Genomic DNA, 17,092 nt, shown 5'->3' with positions numbered 1-17,092 from the left:
TTAAGTTCAGCAGCTACCTGCCAACCAGGGACTGCCCCTGTAAATTTGCCCTCTCTATCCCTTGAGTTTCATTTAAACATTTTATTCCAAAAAATAAAACTCATTTTTACATTTGGGTGTAATACAAACAGAATTCATGCACACTGCCTGCATTTAACTTGAAATGTCCCACTGTACAGATCTTCCTCTAGAAGATGTAAGATGTGGCCAAATTGATGCACAGATCCATATGCTTCCCATAGAATAGCAGAAAACCACAAAACAGGCACATGACATCACAAGTGGCCTATGCTTAACGGGGATGTATTTTTGCAGTTTCCTAATATCTTAAACGCTCATATTTACCCTCTACACTGATCCCTCCCTCAATTTACACAAACCAATTATCACTGTGTAAGAACTTCATATTTGGCTGTAAAAAAAAAACTGGCTTATTCAGAAATCATTACTGTATATGTAATCCTAATCTACAATATGAACTTTTTCTTCTACACAAACAATACACACCATTTCTAACATATAATAGTTTTACCTATTTATATTTGTTTGTGAAATGCTATATTCAGTTACACAAATAATATTTAAAAAGCCATACATGTTACATGTCAACAGTTACAATAAAATAGTACCACAGAACTGCAAGTCTAACCTTGGGTTGTGTCAGAAAGATAGCGTGCTACACAAGTACACAAATATAAGTGATTCTATAGCAAAATAAATGTTTTGGTAGAGATTTCATGTGCAAAGAAGTAAAAAAAAGTCCTATGGAGTTACACAACATTGAGAAAATGGCAGTAATTGACAAAATTCAATGACAGTCATTTCAAATAAACATTGAGCAACTGTCACAAAAGAGGTCCAACAAATGTCATTACAACTTCAAAAGTGTCCTTTTCATATTTGCCTATACTTTTATATACCTTTAGTACCTCAGTATGACAAGTGATAAGACACTACTGACTGGTAATGTTGCAATTAATAAAAGTTCACTCACATTACCTGCAAAGTGGGAGATCCTTCTGGGGAATTCCCTGATGAAATCAGGCCTACAAGTATTTTGTTTGCAGGGCTAAAAAGTATTCATGATAACCAACCTATCAATACAATAGTGGCTACTTCATATTAGTCAGCCCACATGAATAAATGCTTCTTTCAGATGTATGTATCAATATGTAGTTGAATATGTAGTGTTTCTGCTCGTCATTGCAGTAAGGTTTGCCACGCATTAGAATGTGGACAAACAACAGGATTTGCCATAGGAAATGAGGTTTAAGTAAGGCAAGAATGTGCTAAGCATACATCCAGCCACATATACACATTGGCTACATTTTTATGAAGATTGATTCAGTCCACAAAATTTCTGCCTCCGGTATTTATGAGCGAAAAGTGCTCTGTGATATTTCTCTACAAACTGGCATACACAATAAACCATGAGCAATAACAAAATACATTTTATTACAAACATCCCCATTCAACCAATATTCAATATACTCACATGCTCCAAAGTTTGTCAAGAATACAGACATGTAATTTTGTATAGAAATGACCCTGTGCCCAAAAAATGGTAAAATGAATAGAATAGTTCACATACATGATAAATAGCACTGTTTTTTGAGCTGATGCATATGTGCACGGTTTAGATAGAAAAATGACCTTGTACGACTGCCAGCTCTGTGGCATTTCAAGCTTCCTTGACTTTCTGCAAATGTTTGTGGCTAGTCTGTAAAGGCCATATGTTTGCTCATTTATCAAATTGTAGACAACCTTGTATAAACATTGTCTGCCATTGTACATTCCACTTTGCCTGAACCTGCAGTGGCAGAATTTAGAAGGGGAGGATAATGGACAGGGAAGGGTTCATAAACACTCCCTAAGTTACCACATGAGCTTAAAGTAATCAGGCAATTTGAGCATTTCTAAAAAGTACAGTATTTTGCAAATTAATAACAACAAAAAATTGCACATTTATTAAATAGAGTGCAAAGCAATTGTTTACGTACTGGCCCCTGTGATTTGGCGAGACAAACAGATGGAGCTAAATTACACGTGGCACATAAAATTTTGGACTTGTAAGAATATGTTGAAGACACTAATTGGGGGACAGTAGTTTCTTTTCTTATATTTGTAGGGTAATACGTCGCTCCTGCACTATTCTTGCAGTTTTTCTCTGCAACTATTTTTCTAAAGTTCCCTCAGCCTTTTCCAAACCCCCTACTTAAGTGGATTACTTTTTCAGTTCAATGCACCCTTAGTGCCTCCATAATTTTTTCAAGGTACCCCTAATCCAAAATAATTACCAAGTAGTCCCCCGCCTTGCTTACCACTGGCCCTGGCCGAGGCACCCTTGTGAGATCACCGAGAGTCCCCAGGGAGCCTAGGCACACAGTTTGGGAACCACTGCCCTACTTTATAACCATAACCCCAGTGCATACACCCCAAATGTCCCGATTTAGGCAAGGCTTTCTTAATTTGAAGGGGTTCATCCTGTCTTGACCATCAGCCCTTTTGTCACAAGGGTCATAATGTTGGAAGATATGTTCAATTCACTGCTGTTCTGCTGCACAATAAAACATGGGAGTATTTAGGGCAGGGCTGTAAGGGACGGTCTAGCAGATCAGAAGCGTTACACATGCACCCATTGGGACTTGATAATGCCCTATTATGACTAAATGTGTGCGCTGCCATGCAGTACTATATCTCTATTCGATAAGTACAAAAGCTGGGTGTGTGATTGTGTGGTCGGTCTTAGCCGCAGTCTACTTGGATACCAAAAGTTTGATATTGTCAGTCAACTAATGTTTGTTACTCTTACAACCACGCACTTAGAGAAAACTAACAGTGGTGGTGTTAGGTATTACTGTGACAAATATACCAAAACCAGTCAGAACGAGCCACGCCCCCAGCTGTTGTTGTGTATTACTGTGATGTTAATCACTGCTTCTGACAATCATTGGCGAGTCAGAAAGTAGTTACCATCCGTGGCCAGGTATATGAGAGCCCCACTAAGACAAAACTGTGTGGGTCCACTGGCGATAGGATTTCTGAGGAAAAACAACAGCCCAACGGAAGATAAAAGAATGGTAAAATAGGCAATATAAAAACAAGCTACAGGAAAACTAGCTGCAAAAGAATATGAAATTATTGGAGAATTGTTGTGTCAACTATGTTCACAAAGAAAAAGCCTTGTAATGAAGCAAAAAGCCATTTTGAATGTTAAGAGAACATGACTCACACACAACTAAAGTGTTAACCAACATGTTACATACAATTTACACTAAACAGCAATTGTGCAAACATTCCTATAAAGGTGAGAAAGGAAGCATATTCTACGCTATGGGTTGCTTTATTTCTGTACACTTAACTTGTCATATTGCCAACACATGTCATTGAGCTCTAGTACTAATAATAACAATGAAAAAAATAGATTTTTCTAAAATATACTTTTCCCCACAAAGAAAGCACAAGCCAGCAGAAACATCTCCATTTCTGCCAATGAGACAAGTTCATTGTGTGTTTGTGGTTTTCAGTTATGGCAGCTACCAAACAATGTAATGGCAGCAGTGGGTCCAATGTAGTCTAAATGAGTAGTTTTCATGTTGTAGGACATAAAGGTCATATTTTTAATATATATTAATGTATAACATAAAAAGTCTAGGTGACCGCTTCATTGATTCCTTCATTCAATTGACTAGTGGGGCACACTTGGTAAATCCAATGGGCAGTCTAAACTAATAGAAACCATGCACACCACAGATGACACCCTACTCAATTATGAACATATTTAGGATCCTGTATTGACCACCTTAAGCCCAGTAAAAGATCCGTCTGCGATTGCATTAAGTTACAATCACGAGTTTCAACCACAGTAAAGTAACACAAAGGCCCTGATATTGCGTCTTCCATGCACATTTAAAAACAATAGGGGAATGCATGATAATGGAGGAAAAATAGAATAGTATTATAAATTTTATGAGTCTACTGAGCAATCCTTATCCAATGGCTGATAAATATTTTGGCAATATATAAAAAGGATAATAACTGATATTTTTACTCTGTTTTGGAGCAAAGTCTGTTGGTGGAATATTACTGTGGGGAAGGTGAGTGCTGCTGATTATCTTCACGATGAAATCTAGCTCTAGAAATTCCACCTAAAATCAGAGAGAAAAAAAAAAGAAGGTTGTTAAAAGGACTAGAAAAACAAAGAAAGATGCAGTAATGTTGTAATATATCCTGTCTAATTATGGTTTCATCCCAAAATTCCTTTCCACTGTAAATTCTTCCATTACTTCTCCACTGCAGATGTTTCCGATATTCAAAGTTTCCTTTCTATACAATTGCTATTCGCTTTCTTTCTTTGATTTTCTAAATGCCTGACCCCCTCCTCCTCTATTCTTTTTTTTACTCCACACACCTGGGATATTCTCCAAGGTACTGGGAGCAGATGACGCCCAGAGTAACGGAGGTCTTCCTGGTGTTGAACTTTCCATATTTTGGGAATATCTTACCCTCCTATAGGACCGCACTCCATCCATGCTGCTAAAAAAAGAAGCGTGGAATTACTTTGAAATCGTACAATAATCAAATCAGGATCCTTAACCGTATCAGCTTACCTATACTGTGCCTGAGTGGGATAATGGTCAGCTGTATAGCGAGGGGGCTCAGATGCCCGACGCTGTAGTCCCACTTCACAAACTCCCTCCCATTCCTGTCCAGTAGGAGAGCATGAGGATGTACTGAGCGGTCGGTCCAGAGTGACAGGTGGGTGAGAACAAGAGTCATGACCTCCTGGACAGAACGGAAGAAAATAATCATTAGTTGTGAGGAAACATACAATTCGAAGGAATGTAAAATTATATTATATATATATATATATATATATATATATATATATATATATATATATATATATATATATATATATATATATATATATATATATATATATAGTGGCAAGCGCCCGCTACTGACCGTTAATTTAAAATGAAGGATTGAGTCTGGGGGGATTTTCACAATTGAAACAGATTGGCGGTTGCTTACTCTGGATTAATTTCAAATATAAGTGCAGGATCGCAGGAGATCCAAAATAGGTTGAACTTGATGGACTGGTGTCTTTTTTTAACCTTATCAACTATGTTACTGCAGAAGCACACGCGTACAACTTCTTCCTTTTTATGGTTCTTTATTGTCAGGATGGTAATAATTGTTTGACACCGTATACTTGCACAGCAATTATGGAGACCCTAAACGCTTACTATAAATAATCCAGCTCTCTGTCAAGATCAGCCAGCTATCCCAGCGTTGATCTCCCTGAACAATAAAACAAGCAGGGTTTTATACCTGACACTCCTCCCACCTTGATGGACAGGTGACACACCCATCCCTGGCTCTGTTTAGACTTTCAGATACACCCTGTCTGTTTGCTGAGAGGAAGCAGCTTTTTAAATTTTGTATGTAAACCAACTTTTACTACACATATGTTTTTACCTGGTTTAATCTCCACCTAGGCACATAACTGTGCCAATGTTTTACTCTACTTCCCTGCTTTCTCTGCATATTGCCAGCTAAATGCCTCCTTTTGTTTATATATATATATATATATATATATATATATATATATATATATATATATATATACACATATATATATATATATATACATATATATATACATATATATATATACATACATATATACATACATATATACATACATACACATATATACATACATACACACACACACACACACTGAGTGATTGAGTGACTGGGTTGATGCTGAATGGCAGATATCCATGTTTTGAATGGTGGTAGTCTCTTTGCCGATGCTGATAAATCCGACGCTGAGGGCACCTAGAAAAGGAAACCGATTTGAGAAGAAAACGACAAGAATATACACAGACTTACCTGATCAGCGACTGTCCACATATCCGATCTTCGAGAACGCTGATAGGAGCTTCTTCCGAATGCACAGGTGTCTGCCAGTAGTGTCTGACGTCAGTGCACCCTCAATGAATCTTTATTTAAAGCGGCAATGTCGGGACCACGCAGGTTAACTGTTAAGAGAGGGGTCCCGACATTGCCGCTTTAAATAAAAATTCATTGAGGGCGCACGGACGTCGGACACTACTGCCAGACAACTGTGCATTCTGAAGAAGCTCCTGTCAGAGTTCTGCTAGGATCGGATATGTGGACAGTCGCTGATCAGGTAAGTCTGTGTATATTCTTGTCGTTTTCTTCTCAAATCGGTTTCCTTTTCTAGGTGCCCTCAGCGTCGGATTTATCAGCAACGCATACCCCACCCATTTTGAAGGCAAAGGGTGGTCACACCAAATATTGGTTTTATTTAGATTTCTCTTCTGTTCATTAACTTTGCATTTTGTTAAGTGATAAAAGTAAAACTATTAACACTTCTATATTTGAAAACATTCTTTGTTTTTAAAATCAAATAATTTTATTTAATTTTTAGACAATACAGAAAGAAAAAACAAAAAAAACAAACAAAAGTAAAACAAGACATTTACCAAGTGCGGTTTGAACTGTACAACAAGACATATCAATCAATATAAAATAGGCTACTATCCACAGATCAGTGATGCAATGCATTAAATGACCTATATAGGTTTACCACACTTGTCCTCATCTCTCTAGGGGAAGGCAGTAAACCGTTGGAAAGTTAGTGAAGTAAGTGTCTCCGATCAGCGGCTGCTAAGAATCAACACTCAGTTATATGTGAAGGGAAGGAGAGGGGGAGAGACTCCTCAGCCAGGATCAAAATCAGCAGCTAAGGACTGCACTGCATATTGCGACTTCGCCCATTTGGACCACACCTTGAAGCATTTAGGCATAGCATCTCAAGATTAATATGTGAATCTCTGATGCTCCACAGCCTCAATAACCAGGACCACCCATCTATTAAAGTCAGGACCTTAGCCAATGCAAGGAGATTGAGAACATCTGGTCGCACTCCTCCCCAAAAGCAGATCAACTGCCAAAACAAACAAGTCTTGGGAAACAATAGTGGAACCCCAATAACCATAACTTGTATGCCCGACACCACCAGTGACCTAAAATTCTCGACTACAGGATAGCTCCACAGCAGGTGCGAGAAGGTAGCAGGCCACCTTTACATTTTGGGCAATTAGCATCTGATCTGGCACCCATCCGGAACAGCCTGTGTAGAGAAAAATATACTCTCTGCAGGATATATAGCTTAATTTGTTTATAGCAGGTACCGGAGGTAGCCTCTCTAGTACTGCCCAACATAAAACTCCAGACCTCAGTCACAGGACCCAGGTCCGACCCCCAACCCAGGCGTATACTTTCCAAATTATCAGGGCTGAGAAGAGAGAGAACATTAGCATAAAGTATGGATATGTTGGAGAAGCGAGCGAAGAGGGTCCGGCATAAAAATAAGGGGAGTGCTGCCAAACTGTGCAAATAAAGCATGGAGAAGCTGGAGGCAAGTACAAAAGATGTAGGTCGTTATAGGGAAGTCCATCTGTAGCTGAGCAGAATATTTGAGGATACCGTTAAAATATACCTGTCCGAGAAAGGTAATCCACGTAGCTCGCCAATTGCTTTAGCTTAAAGAGCTCAGGGAGGGCAGAATTAACACAAAGCAGAGTGTTAGAGACTGCAGGTCTGGAACCTAACATCCCACTCACTATATTCCATACCAACAAGGCCTGTCTAAGCAACGGTGGGACTGTTCTCGTAGCCCAGGTACCCAACAGGGCTTGTATGGGGTGGTCTATAAAATCCCATCCATCTTGCTAAGAGGCCCAGCAAATTAGGCATTGGGGAACCTCCCAACCATCATCATAGATGTGCCAACTGTGCAGCAAAGTAATAGGCTTTTAAGTCTGGCAGAACTAGGCCCCCAGACACACGGGAGCAGCAAAACGATGACAACCTAATTCTAGCCCACTGCTCCCCCCAGACCAGAGAGGACAGATGCCTGTTAATTTTAGTAAAAAGGCATCTCAGGAGGTAGGGGAGTGTTGCAGTGTGTACAGGAATTTGGGTTGGAGGATCAATTTAATGAGGTTCACCCTGCCCAACATGGGCCAAGATCTCTTCTCTTGTCTGAGGGTAACTGATCACTGGGTCTATATTCAGTGAAACATAAATCAGTGACGGAATTTTTGACCCATATTCCAAAGTATTTAAAATTTCAGCGTTCACTGAAGTGGTTGGGTTTCCACCAGCAATTGCCGGAAGACCCCTACCAATAGGGAAAATATTATACTTACACCAGTTAATCTTTAACCTAACAGCAGACAGCCGTGCTGCCAAATTAACACTCTCCAAATATTGACTCCTCTGCCCTGGAAAATCTTTTTTGCCCCTCCACCCTATGAACCAGGGTACCCTGGAGGAATGCCTTAAAGGCGACCCAAAAGGACTGGTGGTTGGACTGTAGTGACATTATCTGAGAAAAATTCCTCCCAGTCAGTTACCCGATCACTACTTGCTCACATAAGCACCAACCAAAACAAGTTAAGCTTCCAAAACCAGATTCCGGCGTTCGGGACAAGGTCAGCGACCAGCAGCAATGGAGTGATCAGATATTCCCCTAGGAAGATAACTGGTCTCCCGAACTAGTGGGGTGAGTCTAATAGAAATCAATGCTAAATCAATTCTGGAGAAGGTATGGCGGGATGTAGAAAAATAGGAAAATAGCCCCTGTAAAGGGAATCACGCTCTCCAAATATCAATTAACACCATGTCAGCTACCAATTTAGCGAAGGCCTTTTTAAGCACCTCAGCGGTATATATCTCCCATGCTTTCAACTCGAAGAATAATATAGGAGAGTTGTCAATCAAAGCCCTAAGAAATACATAGCGACCATATGGGTCCAGCTGAACCTCAAGTAGATTCCACAAACCGTAGATTCTTCTTAACCAGCATGAAACGCCCATCCCACCCAATTTTTCAGGCCCAACACACGGCCCCCCACCATCTGAGTCTCCATCAGACACGCTATATCAGGATTATACTTTATAGTTTGCTTAAGTACTAAGGAACTGTTAACCCGGTCATTGAGCCCCCATACATTCCAGTCCATTGCCTCCCTGGGTGTAGGAAAAAAAAATAAAAAATGAGTGCGGTCATCCACCACCACACGGAATCGAGCAAAAAACTGCATGGCATACGGGAGCTGCAGATCTCGAAGCTGACCTTATAACTTGTACAAATTGGGCTCTACTTTCCTGAACTTTCAGAGCAAAAATCGGGGAAAACTGATACAGGTTTGTTTTCATACTGTAGCGCAGGGGTAGGGAACCTGTGGCTCTCCAGGTGTTGTGAAACTACAAATCCCAGCATGCCTTGCCACCTATCTGCTGGTTATCTACTGGCAAAGCATGCTGGGACTTGTAGTTTCACAACACCTGGAGAGCCACAGGTTCCCTACCCCTGCTGTAGCGGGTCCTTGATCCGAGCCAATCGACACTACATCTTTATCACAATAACAGCAGCTTGGCGATAAAAGTCTGAGCCGGAACCCTCAGCTGCGGAGACTGAGGAGGGAATCAGTGAGTCCGCACAAACGTGAACTACACAGTAAAGGCCTCTTTCCCAAACACAGATGATAGTCAGGATTCAAGGAAAGCCTCCGGGACCCTCCGCTCTTTCAGGGAGAACAAAGCATAGACTATTTTGGCACAAGCACCCTTCCAAATCAGACCTTTTTTGCTTACAGATGTTAACTTGGGTAGTCAATACGGCCATATCCCAGTTCATGGGTGCGGTAGTGTCCTCTATCGTAGACATTCACTGCTCAGCTTCACCCACCTGCTTCCTCATCTTTTGCATGTTCTGGCGGATGAGAGACCTCTCAAATACAATCTGCAAGTCTTTTTTCTTAGGGTGTAATGGCTTGCAGGATCTGCTGAATAGGGGGAGGGGAGTTAGTGCTGCAAGGGGCCTGCGGGCTCCAGCAGCCTCCATAGATGCAGAAGTAGAGGAGCCACAAACGTATTTCTCAAGTTTTGCAGCTGCAGCAGCGGTGTTCGTTTTCCCCATGACCGCAACTTCGAGGAATAAAATAAGAAGGCACCAAAAAGGCTGGAGAGCTTTATGTAGAGGACTGGGCAGAGATTTGTGCAACAGTCCACAAGTCCAGCAATGAGCAACACACCCGCAGCCCAGATGAAAAGGTGAGTAGGACTATATGCAGCAATCTCAGACACTGGTACCGCAATTCCACAATGCACCAGCAGGGGGTAGCACAACTCCTCGCCCACGATGCAGAGGGAATTTACAGAAAGGCAACTGAGGCCAGTGATGTCGACAGCAATGGTAGTTAAGCACTATAGGATTAAAACCATAGCATTCCTGTAGCTACCAATCCAGCTCCACATCCCCATCCCTAAGGAGCTTACATTTGTAGAAAATGAAAGTGTCCAGGAACCTCCCAGTGTCAACAGGGTTTTAGGTGCAATGTAGTAGAATGCTGTATTATCAATATATCTGGGGAGTGACAGCCTGTAAACGATCAGAGCCTGAAGCACCACAATATATGTCAGAGATCACAGCTCACACTCACAGCCCGGCAACGGTGGTGTAAACAGGGCATCTTTGCTCAATATGAGTCACGGAGAGGGCACAGTCAATCATGAGGCAGGATTACAATGGTGTGGGCAGTAACTTCCGACTCACAGCCCATGGAGGCAGTCACCCACCACACACCTAATCTAATGAATGAAGGGGAAGTGTTCACGGTTAGGACCACAGTGGGAAGCTGAGCAAGACACTGGTAACCAAATTTAGTGTAAGCACAGAGTACACAAACTAGTCTGTGCACCTCCGGTCACTTCCAGGTCCTTCTCTCCGGAAAGAAGGTAAGATGGCCGCTTCCCACCACACAGCGCTCTGGACACCGGGAGAATGGGGGAGGGACGGGGAGAGACGTGCCCCCAGGAAAATGTCAGATCCCCGACCAGGACTCCTCCACTGCAAGGTACAGCTGCAACCACCAACAGCGGGTCACACTGCACCGGGGCCTTAGAGGGTGAGCAACAGTCAAGATCTGCTCCCAAGGGAGCTCAACAGCAGTCGCGGGTCTTCTCTCGGTCACGCTCCACAACAGACAGTCCAAGCCAGATATCAGCTAGTGTAGGGTTACCGGGATTTGTAGCAAGTTATACGTTTTTTCAGTGCGGGAGGAAGCGATAGATAGATATATGAATGACATGCCATATTAACAAGGATGCAGGATGAGCAAGTCTTTGGAAATAAAAAGTGTCAAAGCGCCCACTGTCTAAAATTAAAGGTAAATACTAGTATCTGTAGGAGAGAAACAGAAAAGACAACTATCAGGACTGTTGCTAACATTCAGCCTGATGAGAATCTTATCTTGTGCGGTAGAATTGTAGGAATGACTTATTTCACCATCCCACAGCAACTCCTGCTTCCCCTCCCTGTTCCTTCCTTTCAAGTGATGACTTATCACAGTGTTCTTCCTCCTATAGTGACCCAAATGGAAGCATGCTGGCCATTGACTGAATACAGGAGGTACAAAGAGGCAAATATCTCCCCACCCTATACATCCTACACCCACCATCAGTCACTGGCATACTCCTCAATCACTGAAGAAGTCCCCCATAAATGATAAGTGGAAATAAGGTTCAATGACAGTAGGTATATGGATGAAAGGAAACAGCTTCCCTTACAGAAGATTAACAATCTAGTATAAGAGTAAGTACTGCAGTTTTTACAGATGGACACTAGCTTTGACACTTTTATAATGATATTCATCTTTACTCACTGCGACTGTGTGTTTTGGCAGGTAGAGGAGGTGGCATGTCTTCACTAGGCAATCTCTGCATAGGTGGTGCTTTTGAGGGCATTACAAATGTCTCGTATGTCCTGTTGCTGATGTCCAGACCCAAGGAAGTTTGCCTGTGGAAGGACTTCAATGAGGAGGGTAACAAATGATTCTGGGAGAGTGACAATGGGCTCACCTGAAAGGAGTAATGACAGACTCATAAGTGTGCAAATCAATTCCCAAATCATAGCATCCACACAACATCGGTTTCCAGACCGTTACACACAAGACCATTTAAAACACAGCAATTTCTAATTCCCCACTCATTTTACTGCACAACATTCAACTAGAAATACTTGTTGATATTTTTCTCTTTTTATAATTAGGACATCTGCAAGGTAAACAAGCTAGAGCCAAAACTAAAAGTAAGAGTTTATGGAATTATAGAACTGGGGGTGTGGACTGGTTGTTATACTGATAATGCAGTGCTTTTTAGAGTTAAGATGACAGAACCACCTCAATAGTCGGATGAATCCCTGTCTCTTGTCCTAAAGCAGGGGCTGAATAACCTTTTTCAGGCAACAGTGGCAGACTGCAGTCACTTGAAGGTGCCGCAATAAAAATTGCGTAAAAAAAATGTAAACCATGAGAGCAACCTTAGTATTTAGAGATCCTTAAAACATGATGCTGTTAGCAGTAAAATATATTATCTCTATTTATCAATTACAATGCTGGTAATGCATCAGAAACTTAAGGCAGTGCGGTAACTTAGTGGTTAGCACTTCTGCCTCAGCACTGGGGTCACGAGTTAAATTCCCAAGCATGGCTTTATCTGTGTATAGTTTGTAGGTTCTCCCTGTGTTTGTGTGGGTTTCCTCTGGGTGCTCAGGTTTCCTCCCACACTACAAAAACATACTGGTGGGTTAATTGGCTGCAATTAAATTGACCTTAGTCTCTCTTGGTCTGTGTGTGTATGTTAGGGAATTATGACTGTAGGCTCCAATGGGGCAGGGACTGATGTGAGTTTGCTGTACAGCACTGCATAATTAGTCGCTATATAAATAAATGATGATTATGAAATACACAAACCTGCCAAATACAATTGTACATAAAGTCTACATTTATTGCTATTATACCAATTTATTAAAATAATTACAGTTGTTCTACATACTGAGTTTACCCTGGAAGCAGTGACTTGGAAAGTATTGCAAAACTCCCAATAAAAAATACTTTTTATCTTATAAATAAGTATGTTTTAACAATAAAAACATATAACAATGCAAATTTTATACTGCTCTAAACTAGAGATGAGCAGGCTCGGATATCTGAAATCCGAGCCCACCCGAACGTTGCCGATCCGAGCCAGATCCGGGTATTCCCGCCAATTGCAAAACTGAAACCGAGGCTCTGAGTCATAATCCCGCTGTCGGATCTCGCGATACTCGTATTCTATAAATTCCCCGCTAGCCGCCGCCATCTTCACACGGGCATTGATCAGGGTAGAGGGAGGTTGTGTTAGGTGGTCCTCTGTCCTGCTATATCTCGTGCTGTGCTGTGCTGTGCCGTGTCCTTCTGAGTTCAGTGGTGCTGCTGGGTCCTGTGCTGTGTCCTTCTAAGGGCATTGTTATTTCCCCATTATTCCCAAGTCATAAAAAATGTAAAAAAAAATTATAAAAAAAGAAATAAAAAAAAAATATCCAAAAACAATCCTGCAGTATAAGTCCAGTGGTACTGCTATATTACTGCAGGCAGCTGTGCAGTGGAATTCAGACCATTTGAACGCAGAGGTATTGTGGCCCCGGTACCAAATTGTGTACCAGGACCACTGCACTATGCAGTCCAGAAAGCTACCTCGGTGAAACGTATTGGACTAAAAACAATATTGTGAGGTGTGAGGTGTTCAGAATAGACTGGGAATTAGTGGAAATGATTGTTATTGAATGTTATTGAGGTTAATAATAGCGTAGGAGTGAAAATAAACAAAAAAAAAACTTGATTTTAACACTTTTTATGTTTTTTTCAAAATAAATCCGAATCCAAAACCTTAAATCCGAACCAAAACCTTTTCGTCAGGTGTTTTGCGAAAGAAATCCGAACCCAAAACCTCAAGCAAATCCGAATCCAAAACACGAGACACCAAAAGTGTCCGGTGCACATACCTACTCTAAACTACTTAGTACAGCCTGCAGCTCAATTCTATTGTCTCACATGACGACTACTGTGACCCTCTACATTTCTCTTCTCCCAAATTAAAAATAAAGTAGTGTGTGTGTGAAGAGTTGAGGGAGTCAATTGCAAATGGATCTGATTGGAACTAGTGTATGAATCCTAGCACAGAGGTAGGGGAGATATAGATACTCCTCTCAGCTAATCTTATTCCCTACTTACAGAAAAACTCATAGGTTTATTCACATGTGCCAAGTACAATTTAACACAAAAAAAAGTGATGTTATTAGAATTTTAGCATATTTTGTGCTGATTTAACAGTTTTTATTATTGCAATTGGGGAAAATATGACCAACTCTGTTCAGAGAGACTGACTTGTCTTGGAATGTGGCTTACATCTGGTTCTAGTAAGCTCAGCTTTATGAGGTCTTAGCTTTATTCATATTAAACATTCACAGAGATTCAATGGTGCCTTTTAATATCATAATATTATTCTTATTATCATCATCAGTTATTTATATAGCGCCACTAATTCCGCAGCGCTGTACAGAGAATTCACTTACCCATTGGAGCTTTCAGTCTAAATTCCCTAACATACACACACACACACACACACACACAGACACACAGACACAGACTAGGGTCAATTTTTTATAGCAGCCAATTAACCTAGTAGTATGTTTTTGGAGTGTGGGAGGAAACCGGAGCACTCGGAGGAAACCTACGAAAACACGGGGAGAACATACAAACTCCACACAGATAAGGCTATGGTCAGGAATCGAACTCATGACCCCAGTGCTATGAGGCAGAAGTGCTAACCACTAGGCCACTATTCATTAAAGGAGCTGTCCATCCAAAGAATATTAGACATATTTAATTTGTGTGTGGCAGAAGACTCAATAGGCTGTAGTTACCTTCTATCTCCCTGTGTTCTCAGTAGCTGTACGTTATTTAGTAGTCCCCTGTTATGGTGCAGGGGAGATGTTTTGGTTACTATGTATGGCAACCTAACAAAGATTATAGATCACATGTGGCATGTAGAGTCGTTGTTAGTAGCAGAGTGTGAAACCACAATGAATAGAAAGCCAAGGCATGCTACAGGTGACATCTAGTTTTTTTGCAAGTTGCTTTGCAGGCCCTTCTGAAAAGTACTCCAGCTATTCTCCATGACAGGAGGACCACTGGGGGGGCAAGTGACTGAAAAGCTGCAAAAAACAGGTGAATACAATAGAAGTATCTTGAAACAATAAAAACACCCCACATCTGATAGGTATTGGTGGAGATCCTCTTTAAAGAGATGTGATAATAATATAGGGTGACTACTTACTCTCTATGCTATTACGGCAGATATATCTGGTGGATTCGTGTTTAAAGTGAGATTGCTAAACATGAGGCCTACTTATTCCACACAGATGAGGAAAAAATATGGAAAATTACAAAGACTACATTGACCCCTCTGTGAGAATCCCAGAGTTGCTGGAAGTGAGAAGCAACATATCAATTTTAACAATTCTTTTCAGAGACAAAATAGACTTTCCAAAGCTGTTAATTCACGTTATAATTTGTGAGCTGTTTCTCCTGTCCAGTACACAGGTTGGTTCACACACATATCGTTCACCAACTGAGGTGCCTATGCATCCCTACTGTTGGCTGCACATTTTCCAATACAATGAAATTAAATTGACCAACATGCAAGAATGCAGCGTGTTTCCAAAGTTCAAGATTTCATGAACATAGACCATCCTCTACTAATGCACACATAGAAATTTATATAGCAACTTCAATCGAAAGGTTCAATTATGTACTAAACTATAGCACCCAAATAAGACATTTGTTTTCCTTGTCTAACTTGTCAATGTCAGATAAAAGTAAATTGCTAATTTGTTCATATAGATTACTGTACATTTACACACCTCTGAGCAACGTTGGCAAATAATTACTCAGGGAGTTGCTTAAAAGTCAACCAAAATAAATAAATAAAAATATAGACAAAAGTAAAGAAATACCCACACCTTTACATTATTTGCACAAGGAAACTAAAAATGAAGTGAAGAAATATACACATATTAGACCTGGGCTCATTAAATATTTTCTATGAGCCAACCTTAAATATTAGGAGCCATGTAAAATTTGAAAAGATTTTTATATGGTATCGGCGAACACAGAGGAGAATATAAACATAGACGTCACTCTCACTCAGTCTCCTACGTCTTGTCACAGCAGTGCACGGCTCCCCAAGAGTTAAGCAAAACTGTACAATTTTTAGGTAACATGGTGACCTAGCACCTGGGGCTTGTCAAATCCTGTAGAAGACATAAAATAGCAGTTCCTTGAAAAAGTAGTCACTAACCACCCTTTTTCATCATTCATCTTCAACGAGGCCTCCCAAAAACAAAGATAATGGCAAACCATAAAGCAATAAAGAAAAAAATTCATATTAAATATTGATATTTTAATTTAAGTATTCATCCTTGGCCAATAGTTGACTTTCCTCTGGCAGCTATTACAGCCAGTAATGATTTTGGATAAGTTTTTATTAAAACTTATCCAAAGTATAAGTCACTGTATAAGAAGCTAATTCTGCAGTGTCATGTCACTACCATGGCGACCAGTCACATAGCACACAATGTAATGAACAGGCCTTGTACGCCCCTCTACATTGTGCCCTGTAAAATCCTCCTCCTCCCCCATCTGCCATCATATGACATACTGAAAGGTGCCCTACAAAAATCATCATCAAGTACAGAATGGCTACAACACAAGCAATTAGTATCCCATTAAATTAGGAACCATAATTGTCCCACTGTTATCAGGGCCTGATCAACCATTAGGCTGATCAGGCTGCAGCCTGGGGTGCTGGGTCCCTAATGGGCGCTTTGCCGGCAATCTTTTACAAGATTGTTCCGCCCCCCCCCCCATCCGATGCTGTTAGCTGCCCTGTCAGTGGAGCTGCGATGCGAGATGATCACATGACCACACTAGTCACTGTGCCCATGCTGCACTGATAGGGCAGCTATCAGTGCATCGTGGGTCATGTGATTAAGTCCCAGAGCCTGGAGAGAAGAGGAGCAGAGCAAGGTAAGTGCAGTTTGTTAAATATCCAGGAGGAGGTGACTGGGGGAGGGTTAATGAATTGGCTAGAGTGAAGGAGTTAA

The 17,092-nt window shown here is 41.0% G+C and overlaps 1 protein-coding gene across 2 annotated transcripts in view; it reads right to left on the bottom strand.

Annotated features, from left to right (window-relative positions):
* Nucleotides 1-1,948: 1,948 nt before the first annotated feature.
* The window catches only part of LOC142138838 (arf-GAP with SH3 domain, ANK repeat and PH domain-containing protein 3-like), a 45,706-nt gene continuing 30,562 nt past the window's right edge, over nt 1,949-17,092 (bottom strand). Inside the window, exons 22-25 of one of the 2 annotated variants that reach the window (XM_075195845.1) lie at nt 11,772-11,967; nt 4,611-4,785; nt 4,412-4,533; nt 1,949-4,148 (exon numbers count right to left, since the gene is read on the bottom strand). In XM_075195845.1, coding sequence (XP_075051946.1) covers nt 4,084-4,148; nt 4,412-4,533; nt 4,611-4,785; nt 11,772-11,967 — 558 coding nt within the window. In that variant the 3' untranslated portion in view covers nt 1,949-4,083. Of the gene's footprint in view, nt 4,149-4,411; nt 4,537-4,610; nt 4,786-11,771; nt 11,968-17,092 lie in introns of both variants that reach the window. The other variant, XM_075195844.1, reaches the window with a different exon arrangement.

Source organism: Mixophyes fleayi, chromosome 2, assembly GCF_038048845.1.
Source record: "Mixophyes fleayi isolate aMixFle1 chromosome 2, aMixFle1.hap1, whole genome shotgun sequence".
Classification (NCBI taxonomy): Eukaryota; Metazoa; Chordata; class Amphibia; order Anura; family Limnodynastidae; genus Mixophyes; species Mixophyes fleayi.
The sequence above is the reverse complement of the archived record's forward strand: the minus strand, read 5'-3'. Positions and strand labels throughout refer to the sequence as shown.